Here is a 12552-nt window from a genome sequence, read left to right on the forward strand (position 1 = left end):
CCCAGAGGTGTTTCCCATCCTCTCAGCCTGATGTGTGGGAACTCAAAGGAGATAAATCTCCAGTGTGAAAGTGAAGTGAGGGGTGGTGGGGAAACTGGGGGATGGAGCAACAAAGATGGGAGCTGGGACAGCCAGCTCATCCATAACTGCTTTGTGCAGCTGTCTAGACCCAGCTCCAGGCAGGGGTACAGGGAGGCCAGGCACGGGGGAAGTGAACTTGGGGGGACAGAGGCAGGGGCTTAAGTGTGGTCCAGGGAGAAGGCCAGGGAGTCCAGCACCTGCCTCTCTTGCCCCTTCAAAACTTCTATGTCCCTTCCTTCACCACCACCCCCCACTGTTGGACAGAGGCCTCAAATGACCCTCTAGACAAAGGGCTGGTGTCCAGTTCCAGCCCACAGCCCCAGACCTCCGGGAAAGGGGGAGAAAGCAGAAATGCAGGACGCCTGTGTTCAGAGCAGAGAGGTCCAACAGTCCACTAGGATCGGGGCTCAGCACTGTAACACCGGCTGCTTCTTGAGAGTATGGAACACATTTGCTGTTCGCAAATTCCAGCACTTAGCAGGCACTAGGAGGAGTGCTGAGCCGAGAAGGCCTGCTTTTTTTTTTTTTTTTTTTAATTTATTTATGATAGGCACACAGTGAGAGAGAGGCAGAGACACAGGCAGAGGGAGAAGCAGGCTCCATGCACCGGGAGCCCGATGTGGGATTCGATCCCGGGTCTCCAGGATCGCGCCCTGGGCCAAAGGCAGGCGCCAAACCGCTGCGCCACCCAGAGGTCCCCAACCTGCTTCATGGGATCTAAGAGGTGGAAAGCAGTGGAAAGCAGGTCAGAGGTCATCTAATCCAGCCCTTTCTTGGCCCACCTTCCCAGAGAAAGGGCCTCCTTGCCTAAGTGGTCAGGGCCGCAGATGGAGCATCAGGCCCCAGGCATCGCCCACGAGCACCTGTCTGTGACCCGGCTGGGGTTGGCGTGCCCACGAGGCCCAGCCCCTGGGCACAGTGACCTCGGTGGGGTGAGAGGAGCCCCCCCCCAGCGAGCTGCGGCCCAGCCCCTCCCCTCAGGCCATGCCAGGGGGCGTTGCCAGGGGCAGCTGGGGCCTTGCCAGGCCAGCCCTCGCCTCCATAAAGCCCTCACTCCCCGGGAGCAGGCAGGGCCAGCATGGAGAGGAGACGGGTCGCCTCGGCCGCTCGCCGCTCCTACGTCTCTTCGTCGGACATGGCGGGGGGCGGCCTGGGCTCTGGCCGCCGGCTGGGCCCGGGCCCCCGCCTCTCCGTGGCTCGGATGCCGCTTCCGCTCGCCCGGGTGGACTTCTCCCTGGCCGCGGCACTCAACACCGGCTTCAAGGAGACACGGGCCAGCGAGCGCGCCGAGATGATGGAGCTCAACGACCGCTTTGCCAGCTACATCGAGAAGGTGCGCTTCCTGGAACAGCAGAACAAGGCTCTGGCTGCTGAGCTGAACCAACTGCGGGCCAAGGAGCCCACCAAGCTGGCCGACGTCTACCAGGCCGAGCTGCGAGAGCTAAGGCTGCGGCTAGACCAACTCACTGCCAACAGCGCCCGGCTGGAGGTCGAGAGAGACAATCTGGCACAGGACCTGGGCACCCTGAGGCAGAAGTGAGGAAGGGGCCGGGGTGAGGGACCTCCTGAGCAGGGAAGATGCCCGCCCCTCGCAGGCCCAGGACCTCAGGCGGGGGCTCTGACTCTGTGATCCTTGGCTCCTCTGTTTATCCATCTCTGGGAGGGGAGGGCTGTCCTTGCTCCCCAAGATGATGGGAGGAACTGGGAGGAGGCCGAGTCCCAAGGATCTGACTCCCAAAGACCTCTTGCAGAGGAGCCATGGTGCTCTCAGCACCTCCCCTTTGGGGAAAGCCATGTGGGAACAGTCAGGGACCCCCATAGGCAGGGTCTTCATATTTCATTCGCTGCTGCTGGGCCTGGTGCCCTTGCAGAGCCCAGGTCCGTGGAGTGGAGGAATGGGAAGGGAAGATTGGTGTTCACTAGGACGGGGCTCTGGGGCAAAGGAGGAGGTGAGGCAAAGAGCAGGTGAGCCTGGCTTGGGAACACAGGTGATACTGCCTGTCACCAGCTTATGATCCTGGTCAAGCCACTTTAGCTTGCAGTGCTATGAAGTAGAGATTCTAATAAACCTATTTCCAAAGGTCAGAGGAAACCCCAGGGACGTGGTGTTTTGCTGAGCTGGCAGGGCAGGCGTGTGTGCCCTCAAGTAGGAGGATGAGTGTGCATGCAGCAGTGAGCGTATGTTGGTGAAAGCACCTGTGTGAGCAGGAGCAGGTGCACCAACCTTGATAAAGCACTTTAGTAATGAGTTAAAGCACAGGCCCTTATCTGCTCACCCTCCTGGCCAAGGCTCTGTCTGGGACCCTCTGCCCTTCACTCCTCCTGCCATTCCACTGGGCCCAGGGGTGGGGGTGGGGGTCTCTCTGGCAGCTACCTCCAGGGAGATTGGGGCAGACACCCGGGAATGTGTCCCCCTACCCCAGGTTCCAGGATGAAACCAACCTGAGGCTGGAGGCTGAGAACAACCTGGCCACTTATCGACAGGTGAGGGGGGTGGAGGGGAGGGTGGGGGAGGGGGGTAAAGAGTTGATGGCAGCTCACTCACACAGCCCCTAAGCCCAGCCCTCCAGAGCAATGTGCTGCTCTCCCCAGCCACAGAAGGAGGGACCAGACAAGACATGGGAGTGGGAAGAAGGAGTCTGGGGTCAGAGCAGCCTTTTGTCCCTCCCTGCTCCAGGAGGCAGATGAAGCCACCTTAGCCCGTCTGGATCTGGAGAGGAAGACTGAGTCTCTAGAGGAAGAAATCCGGTTTTTGAGGAAGATCCACGATGAGGTAAGGCCCTCAGAGAGGTTGAAATGGATAGAGACAGAGACAGAAAGAAAGAAAATAGGCATAGGGGAGACAGACATAGAGATAAGAGAGCATCCTTAGCCCCTGGTGAAATCCATAGACACACACCACTTACTAAGAATTATAACAGAACTTGTTGCCCCCCCCCCTTTTTAAAAAAGATTTTATTTCTTCATGAGAGACATAGAGAGGCAGAGACATAGGCAAAGGGAGAGGCAGGTTCCCTATGGGGAGCATGATGTGGGACTCGATTCCAGGACCCCAGGATTAAGACCTGAGCCAAAGGCAGACGCTCAACCACTGAGCCACCCAGGTGCCCCACCCCATTTTTTATTTCACAACAGCCCTGTGTGATAGAAACCCTTCCAGTATTATTTCCTTTTCACAGAGGAGGACACTGAAGCCCAGATATGTGACTTTCTGAGGTCACATAGTTAGTCTCTCTGACATCACTCCCACTGCCACCTGTCTCCATTTAAATGTGAGCCATTCATTTTAAAAAGACACCACTGAGATCTGACTTCAGATTATGGATTCATAATCTATGATGCCATGGAACCTGGGACCCTGCAGACACACCCACACCACAGGGACTCAGTTGCTCTCCATAAGAACACAGGCACACTTTCAGTGCTCCTGCCTGGTGGAACCTGGGAGGAGGACACCATGAGGCCCCCAAACTACCCTCCCCTGGCCTGGGCCATGCCACTTCCTCTAACTAGGACTGCCCAATTTCCCTTAGCTAACATCAATGTCCAAGGGGCAGGCAGGCAAGGACATGATATTGTGGGGAAATGCCAGTTGCAGCCTAGGCTCCAAGCCCTGGCATCCCTTCTCTCCTGGCCAGGAGGTGCAGGAGCTCCAGGAGCAGCTGGCCCGGCAGCAGGTCCATGTGGAGCTGGATGTGGCCAAACCGGACCTCACAGCAGCCCTAAGAGAAATCCGTACGCAGTACGAGGCCATGGCATCCAGCAACATGCATGAGGCAGAGGAATGGTACCGGTCCAAGGTAGCGCTGACTGTGGGCCAGGCTGCTTCCTCCAGGGAGCCCTACTGGCTCTATACAAGAGAATCAGGGAACAAGGGTGGGGGAAGCTGGGAGGGGATCCTCTCCAGGTCATTGACCTTCACCAGAGAAATGAGGGGGCTTGCCCAGGGTCACACAGTCACATTTACTTGCAATAAGTACTTTTTTTTTTTTTTGCAATAAGTACTTTTTAAAAAAGATTTTATTTGAGAGAGAGTGTGAGCAGGGGGAGGAGCAGAGGGGGAGGGAGGGAGGAAGAATCTCAAGCAGACTCCAGGCTGAGTGCAGAGCCCCACACAGGGCTGGATCTCATGACCCTGAGATCATGACCTGAGTTGAAACCAGGAGTCGGATGCTAAACCGACATGTGCTCCTCCAATAAGTATTTATTACTATTACTATCATTATTATTGTTATTATTACTATTATTAGCCAACATTGTATGCCAGGCCCTGTGCTTTGCATACATTATCTTACTACAAAGAAAGTAGTGTTCCTCGACAGATGAGAGAACTGAAGTCCAGAGAGGTTAACTAGTTTGACCAAAGTCACACAGTTCCTAAGTGGTAGAGCTGGATGTCTAACCCTAGCCATCACACTTGGGAGCCTGCGTTCTTGATGCCTCTGTTGTCTGTATCCTGGGTCACTGGGCATCCACTGCACTGCCCAGGATACAGAGACCTGTCAAACCAGGGAGATGTGATGTGCACCCAAATATGGTGTCTAGAGGGAACACTGCTGGGCAGCTTATATGCAACATGGGGAACATACCATAGAAGGGAGGGCATTTGGGCTAGGAAAGACTGGCAGCCAAAGAACATGAAGAGAAGAGGGGAGGGGCATTCTGAGGGTAAGAAAGCACAGAGAGGCAGGGGTCCAGAGATGCCAGCCCAGCGTCCGAGCTAAGGAGTGTGAGTGGCAGAAGCCAGTGATGGTTCTGAGAAGGTCAAGGCCTGATGGAGCCATGAGAGCTTCACTGCCAGCTAGGGGGAGAAAGAACTTTTAGAACCCAGGGTACTGCTCACCAGAAACCCCTGTCCATGGTGGGGGTGGGGGTGGGGTGGGGGGGCCGGGTTCAGGCTCCTGGAAGGCTGCCAGCACAGGAGTTTCTGAATTCCGCTGCCAGCACCGTTGGTTTCTCCACTCCCTGCCCAGGCACTGTGCTAGTTGCCGGAGCCCCAGCAGGGACCTTCTGTGCCTTCTGTTCATGGGTCACGGTCACTGGGAATAATCCCACCCAGGGCCGGAGTCCCGGGGAGACCTGGACACCAAGCCTGGGGTCCTGGCCATCTCCCTGAATTCCCAGAGACCCACCAGCCCGCACAGCTCCCTCGACAGTTCTCCACAGAGAACTAGTGCTCTCCGCCCTAGTTCGCGGACCTGACCGACGCCGCTGCCCGCAACGCCGAGCTGCTCCGCCAGGCCAAGCACGAGGCCAACGACTACCGTCGCCAGCTGCAGACCTTGACCTGCGACCTGGAGTCCTTGCGCGGCACGGTGAGCGCGGGCAGGGCCGCAGAGGGGCAGATGCTGGTGCGCCAGCCTGAGCCTGGGGAACCTGCCAGCCAGGGGCGGGGACGGGACGGAGGGCAGGGGCGCTGCACACTTACTGGGCGGGGAGCCACAGGGCAGGCTGGGGATCAGGCGGGGGCGGGCAGTGATCCTTCCCCGAGGCACCTGCCGGCTCCACCCTGCAGAACGAGTCCCTGGAGAGGCAGATGCGGGAGCAGGAGGAGCGCCACGCGAGGGAGGCGGCGAGTTACCAGGAGGCACTAGTCCGGCTGGAGGAGGAGGGACAGAACCTCAAAGATGAGATGGCCCGCCATCTGCAGGAGTACCAGGACCTGCTGAATGTCAAGCTGGCCCTGGACATTGAGATCGCCACCTACAGGAAACTGCTGGAGGGCGAGGAGAACCGGTGAGAGGCCACCGGGGGCGTGGTTGGGGAGGGGTGTCCTCCCTGCTGCCCCTCCCTGGAGTCTCCTTGCTCCCGTCAGGGACTGTCATATTCAGTTTGTGTTGTGCCCCCTCCTATCCCAGTGCCCAACACAGTGCTCACCTAACACACAGTAGGTACTCATAAATGTTTGGTGAATGAATTAATGGATTCCATTCAGTTGGTGTTGGTGAGGTCATAGGGTGAGGACTTGGGTTACCTCCCCCAAACTAAGAGGCTTACCCCCTACCCTCCCAATGAAGATTGGACTTTTCCCCTGACCCTCTCTTTTGCCTCCTCAGAACTTTCTTCACCACTTCCTCTCTCCCTCTGCCATCCTCCAGGCCTCCACTCTTTCAAACAGAGATGTGCCTCTGGCAGACAACACCCAAGCCCCTTGCAGACTCTAGGAGCCCCAGGGAGCATGTAGGCTGCTGGGGAAAGCCAGGAGATGGGTTCAGCTCTTCCTGGCAAAAAGAAGAGCTTGGAGGCTGTCCTGATAACCCTAGACCAGGACCTGGCCCCAAGGATGTCCTTGGACAGCCCGGTCACTCTTCCGCCTTTGCTATCTTTCAGCATCACCATTCCCGTGCAGACCTTCTCCAACTTGCAGATCCGAGGTCAGTAGAGTAGGGCCTTGTGGGCAGGGTGTTGGATTCCTGCCCCCTCCCCCCATGTGGGCAGCTGCTCTGGCCTGGGGCTGAGGACCAGGGCAAAGGGGTCCGGTCCAGGGCTTCCTTGGGGGCCTACATAATTCACCGCAGAGCTTCCAGCCAGAACACAGCAGCTCAGAGCATTCCAGGTGGGGCTTGCAGCTGCTCCTGTCCTGCTCTGCCCTGTGTCCCATTCCCTAACCCTGCCACCCCATCCTACAGCAGAATTGGGTGAAGGTCTCCATCTCTGTCCTGTCTGCAGATCCCTGAGCAAGCTCTGCCCATCTAAGTGTTTTATGTTTTTGTTTTTGTTTTTGTTTTTAACTGCTTGTCACTACAGGGGGCAAAAGCACCAAAGAAGGGGAAAGTCACAAGGTCACAAGACATCTCAAAAGCCTCACAATACAAGTTATACCAATACAGGCTCACCAGATTGTAAATGGAGCCCCGCCGGCTCTCGGTTAGCAGCCTGCCTCTGACACGGTGCATTTCTCAGCTTGACAGGGAGCGAGCCTCACCAGGCCCATTTGCCCTGCCCTCCTGGGCTCCCCCCTCTCGGGTTTCCCTAAAGGGCCACGCTTGTGTCATTATCTCAGCAACTTCAGTGCCCAGCCCAGGACCTGGCACAGGGTAAATGTTGGTTAAACTAGCAGAGCTGGCTGGTGTTCAAAGTGATATATCCTCTGGTGCTCAGACGAGATGCTCTGGGGCCTCTCAGCAAATGCCAGCCTCTGCCTCACCTCTTCCCCATCAGTGGGAGGGCCCCTTGGGTTTTGCCGTGCCTGGTGGCCAGGTTCTTTGCTCGATACATCTGTCCCTGAGGCTCCACAGCTCAGCTCAGTGCTGATTCAGCCCAGAGGAGTATTTCCCCCTAGACTGCTGCTCTTGGAGTGAATACAGTTTTATGCTCCCTTCTCTTAATTTTAAATATTAGTGAGAGTGACATATTACATTTTTCTCTCTGAGGGGGGGAAAAACTAAATTACTTCTTACTTGTATGTGGCCCTCACATGATTCTTATCTAAGAGGAAAAAAATTCTGCTCTAGAAATCTAGGAACCCTAGATCTGCATGTCCTGGGGCTCAGTTCAGCATCGGAAGTTTAACCAGGCAGAGCAGGTCAAGGTAATACTGCCAAGTGCCAAACAGTAAAGGGTCAGTAGGGACCAGAGAAGTGGCAGAAAGAAGTAGAAGGGAAGGGGAACAGGAAAGGGACCCGTGTTTATTGAGCACTAGTATGTGCTAGGCACTTAACATGTATTATTTCAGTAAACTGACTCCTTGCTCCCACCTAGAGAAGTAGATACCATCACCCCCATTTTGCAGATTAGGAAACTGAGGCTGGGAGAGGTAAATTACCTTGCTCACAGCCTTGAGGCTGAGCTGAGACTTGAGCTCTGGCCTACCTGATTTCAAAGCCCGTGTGTTCCTTCCTCGGCACAGCACTGGGTTGTCAGAAAGCCAGGTGCCAGGTCAGAGCTGGCAGAGGGACCAAAATGCAGCCAGGCCAGGGAAGTGAGCAAAGCACTGGCTGGAACAGCTAGGTCTTGCCTAGCACTGTGGGAACTTGGGGGGTCTCCAGCCCCCTTGAAAGAGCCTAGCCCTCTCTGCCTGGTTGGACAGACTCAATTCCCAAAACTGTGGGTTTCATAGGGAAGCTGGCAGTGGGGGAGGATGTTTAGTGGCCCAAGAGCCAACAAGGGGCCTCCTGTCCCCATGATTGCAGAAACCAGCCTGGATACCAAGTCCGTGTCAGAAGGCCACCTCAAGAGGAACATCGTGGTAAAGACCGTGGAGATGCGGGATGGGGAGGTAAGGTCAGATCTGAGATTCTGGCCCTATCAGGCTCTGGCTGCCTGCAGGAATTTTCGAGGCCAGACTTTGGAAGAAAGCCTGAACTGGCACATAGAAGGTTCTCAATTACTCAGAAGAGCTTCCCAGGGAGGCTCTGGAAGAGGGGAAGGAACCGGGATATAATTCAATTCCCAATCCTCTCCACTGGCAGTTCTAGGGACCCTGGGTGTCTAGGCCACCGGATGGAGTCCTGATTTGGACTTTCTCCCTGTCTCACCCTCAGACTCAGGTACCCTCAGACTCAGGTGCCCTCAGACTCTAGCCTGGGGAGAGAGAGAAAGGAAAATAAAGTTAGTAGCTTTCACTCCCAGCTTTCAATTTCCAGCTTGATAAAAGGAACCTGCCAGAGGAACAGGAAGGGGGGATTTGGCATAGCCCCTCCTTGCCACGCCAGCGACAGCAGCTAGCTAACTTACCACATCAGCTCACCATGGGCCAGGCATGGTGCTAAATGCTTGCAAGTATTCCCTCATTTCCTGGCAGCTGCGTGATGGGGTTCTGGTTACTATCACAGAAAAGAAAAACCCAGGAAAGCTGGAGATTTCTCCAAGGTCGCATAGCCTAGCAGTGGTGGACCTGATGTCTGTGTGAGCCCCTAACTGTTATGCACTTTTCTCTGTACCCTGCAGGTCATTAAGGAATCCAAGCAGGAGCACAAGGAGGTGATGTGAAGCAGGACCCACCTGGTGGCCCATGTCCCACACAGCCTGAGGGGTCTGAGCGGATGGGATTGTTGCCCCTCCTCTATAGCTGACTTCCCCAGACCTGAGTTCCCACCTGCCCCAGCTGCTCCCCTCGTCCCTCCACCTCTATGCTAGCTTGCTGCTCTAGGCTCCATCGGTACTAGGCCTGCCAGAGGGCACCCACCCTGCACCCAATAACTCCAACTAACAAGTCACTCCCCACCCAAAGGGGTGGTCTGGAGGGGTGTGGCCAGAAGCTTGGGTTAGAACTGTGGGAGGAAGAAGTTGAGGTCAGGGGACCCAATAAATCACCCTCCATAGCCCTAATCCCTGTTGTCATGGCAACTGTTGCCAGAACTGGAGGTCCCTGGGGGTATCTGGGAAGTGGGCCTTAGAGTTTCCTTAGGCTGTTGGAGGAAAACAGAGACTCAGACAGGAAGGGCAACTCCCCACAGGCAAGATAGCCCTGGTCAGAGGTTTCTTATTCTAGACTGACCCTGAGCAGTCTGAGACTGGGTGGGGACATCCTGCCACTTGGAGTAGTCCCCAGACAGAATGCCTGGCCTGCCCAGATCCCAGAGGGGCCTCCTGAGTGACAATTCAAATGTCTCAGTCCCACTGAGCTGACATGTGGGCACGCTTTGGGCATGCCATGGGCGTGTGGGAGCTTGATTCTCAGCACTTGGAGGATCTATAGTGTAAGTGGAGAGGGATGGGGTGCTGGGAAGGAGTAGAGGGGGGCTGCCTGGCCCCTAGCTTGGATACAGAGAGGTCAAGCCCAGGAATCCTCCCTCCATAAGGCTGGAGGGGGAGGCAAGAGGAGAAGGTAGAGGAGGCAGTTAGGATGATGCTAGACATCAGAGTAGGGGGTTATGGGCAACCAGATACACTTGGCCTCTGGGTCATGGGAATCAAGGAAGTGATTCATCCTCTTGAAGATGCTGACACTAGAGAGAGGGGCTGCTGTCCCCAGGGGCAGGGCACACTTTGTTCCTATTTTAAAGCCTCCCTCCTTGCTGCATAATTCCCCCACCCAGGCCTCTGAGCCACTGTAGCTGCTGCCTCCCAACCCCAGTAACACTGCTGGGTGAAGCCACTGTCCTACATCAGATACTTCCCACCCTCCAGTGACCTGCTGTTTTTTCCTAACCCAAGGGCTCTTGTGGTTCCCCTCCTACTCCAATCCAAAATGTACCCTCATACTGTAGGTAGCACTATATTTTATTGTTTGGGGAATGGAGGCACAAACAGAATGAAGACTGGTTTGTGCTCTGCTTTCTATGGGAAGACTGGGGGTGAGGGGCAGGCACAGGACTATCTGTGCCCACAAATAGGGCTGAGAGGGCCTGCTCCAGGGTCCTCCTCACCCCTCCAAGGCCAGAAAAGTGAGAGTCCTTCCCTCTTTCCAAGACCTGGTGCCCTTCCCCTCACTCCCTCCTGCCACCCGCTGCTGCTAACCCTCGGGGTACCACTGCAGCCTTTACTTACTAAGGTAAATAAAGACAATTGCTGTGGCCTTTCCCAGAGTGGACTCTGATCTTTTCAGGGGAGGCTGGGGCTGGGGGAGAGGGCAGGAAGTAGCCTTGGGCAAGACTCAACTTGCTTCTTATTGCTGATCATCTTGGGACCCCAAACCCCCAAGCAGCAGGCACATGACAAATCCCAGCTCTAACCATGCTCCCCCTGGCAGCCCTGGTGCCCCCCGCCCCTCTTCTCACTCAGTCCCCAGCCCTGGGAAAAACCCTGATGTTGAACTCCACTTTCCTCACCCATTTCCCCTGTATTAGTCTCTACCTTTTCCCTCAAACCTGCCATTGTGGAGACAAGAACATATATGAGGCTCCCCCACTCCCTCTTCCTCTCCCTGCTACCCCTAATTCAACCAGCGGCTGGCTATTTAGCAATCCTCCAAGACAAGAAAATAAAGCACCTCAAACACTCTTCCAGCATCAAAAAGGCCACTTGATAAATATTAGGTTCACTTCTTCCTTCTCTGAGCGTGAAGTTGGAAGACGTGCACCCTAGCTACTTCCATACTGGCCTCAGCCCCCCTTTTCTCCCACCTGCCTCAGGCTTCTCCACCTGCCAGAGCAGGTTGTAAGTAACAGATTTGTCCACACCCCCCCTTGCCACACAGCCCAGCCCGGGATGCCCACCCAGAGGCATCCGGCATCATTTAACAAACACATCTGAGCATAGCTGGTCTTCAGAGGTGGGAAAAAAGGGGGATCTAAGGGGAGAAGTTGGGACAACAGTGAAATAAGTAACAGCAGCACCTACAGAGGTGAATGGTGACAAAGACAGCCGTGATGAACAGGTAGCCTAGTAGGGTGAGCTCCATAGCAAAGCGAGTCTCTGGGTCTGAGAATGAGATCCGGTAGCGGCCCCGAGATGCAACACCCAGTCGGAACCCTGCAACCCGCACCCCCTGCCGCCAGCAATAGTAGATGCCCCGGTCACTCAGCTGGGTGAAACGGATGTGGAGATGGTTGCCGTGGTCGATGAACACTCTCATGGACCTGTTGACGCCCTTCAGGTACTGTGTGCGGTAGAGGTACTGGTGGTCCTTGTCCCAGGCCACAGCGTGCTCGGGCCGGGACCCAGGACAGGAGATAATGAGTCCATGGCCCAGCCTCTGCTCATGGAACTGAATGGGGACCTCAGGCACCCAGGGCCGGCTGCCCACCTTGGCCACATAGCTGAAGATGGCCATCAGGCCGTCCTGAACCTTCTTCTCACAGGGCACCACACAGCTCTGGACCAGTAGTTCGGGTGTATGCTCCCTGGTCTGGGCCCGAAGCTTTCTGGGCACAGCCTGTGAACCACAGGACACCACGTCAGGCAGTGTCTTGTGGTAACGTGGGGAGAGATCTGGGCTCTGCAAGTAGCAGAGGCCAATGCGCCACTGCTCCCCACGCACCCCACAGCGGTCACAAGGGGTCCACTCCCAGAAGGTGGTGAAGATGTGGAGGCTCCCGCGGTGCTCATCTGCAACGGGCTCCTGGCCCTGGTCCTTGAAGGTGGCCACCATTCCCTCACTGCTCTGGATGTCCACATCATAGGCATAAAAGTAGTCCCCCTTGCGGGTGCCACAAAAATACAAGCCCGAGTCCTCAGGCTGGGCCCGGAAAACCAACAGGCTGAACATGCGGATGCTGAAACGAACCAGCATGTCGCTGCCCACACGCACCTGGGATTCCTCTGTCAGCACCCGCCCGTCGAAGTCTGTCAGCACTTTGGTGTGGCGGCTGCCCAGGTGCTTTTGATAGTACCAGACCACAGCAGACACCTCCTCAGGCTTGCAGTGGCAGGGAAGCTCGAAGCTCATGTCGGCCAGGTAGGCTGCATTGTCAAACATCAGAAATGCTGGGCAAGGGGTCCTCTGAAAAATATTCTCCTTCTCCACAAGTTCAAAGGCCTGGAGACTCCCCCACACCCACAGGAGCACAGTGGGGTGGGCCATGTTCATGCCCACAAGAGGCAATGGTCAGGGGGGCAGGGCAAAGCCAAGGCACTGAAAGGCCTACA

At 56.0% G+C, this 12552-nt stretch overlaps 2 protein-coding genes across 3 annotated transcripts; one reads left to right on the top strand and one right to left on the bottom strand.

Annotated features, from left to right (window-relative positions):
* The first annotated feature begins 1159 nt into the window (after positions 1 to 1159).
* Positions 1160 to 10541, top strand: GFAP (glial fibrillary acidic protein). 2 transcript variants are annotated; one of them, XM_055315551.1, is made up of 10 exons: positions 1160 to 1617; positions 2505 to 2565; positions 2759 to 2854; positions 3720 to 3881; positions 5271 to 5396; positions 5597 to 5817; positions 6412 to 6455; positions 6829 to 6948; positions 8214 to 8299; positions 8971 to 10541. In XM_055315551.1, exons 1-10 carry the CDS (start codon positions 1160 to 1162, stop codon positions 9010 to 9012), a joined length of 1416 nt encoding a protein of 471 aa, XP_055171526.1. In that variant the 3' UTR covers positions 9013 to 10541. The 2 variants fall into 2 exon arrangements, with proteins under 2 accessions (XP_055171526.1, XP_055171517.1); XM_055315542.1 differs by lacking the exon at positions 6829 to 6948.
* Positions 10542 to 11254: 713 nt separating this feature from the next.
* Positions 11255 to 12530, bottom strand: FAM187A (family with sequence similarity 187 member A). Its single transcript, XM_055328343.1, has one exon. It carries the CDS (start codon positions 12491 to 12493, stop codon positions 11255 to 11257), a length of 1239 nt encoding a protein of 412 aa, XP_055184318.1. The 5' UTR covers positions 12494 to 12530.
* Positions 12531 to 12552: the final 22 nt, after the last annotated feature.

The sequence above is a fragment of the Nyctereutes procyonoides genome, unplaced genomic scaffold (genome assembly GCF_905146905.1).
Source record: "Nyctereutes procyonoides isolate TBG_1078 unplaced genomic scaffold, NYPRO_anot_genome, whole genome shotgun sequence".
Taxonomy (NCBI): Eukaryota; Metazoa; Chordata; class Mammalia; order Carnivora; family Canidae; genus Nyctereutes; species Nyctereutes procyonoides.

Excerpts from the sequence above, each read along its gene's own strand:
- GFAP (XM_055315551.1), top strand. The coding sequence starts at position 1,160 with ATGGAGAGGAGACGGGTCGCCTCGGCCGCTCGCCGCTCCTACGTCTCT. Across the intron at positions 1,618-2,504 it reads CTGGGCACCCTGAGGCAGAA|GTTCCAGGATGAAACCAACC; the intron begins GTGAGGAAGGGG and ends CCCCTACCCCAG. Across the intron at positions 5,397-5,596 it reads TGGAGTCCTTGCGCGGCACG|AACGAGTCCCTGGAGAGGCA; the intron begins GTGAGCGCGGGC and ends TCCACCCTGCAG.
- FAM187A (XM_055328343.1), bottom strand. The coding sequence starts at position 12,493 with ATGAACATGGCCCACCCCACTGTGCTCCTGTGGGTGTGGGGGAGTCTC.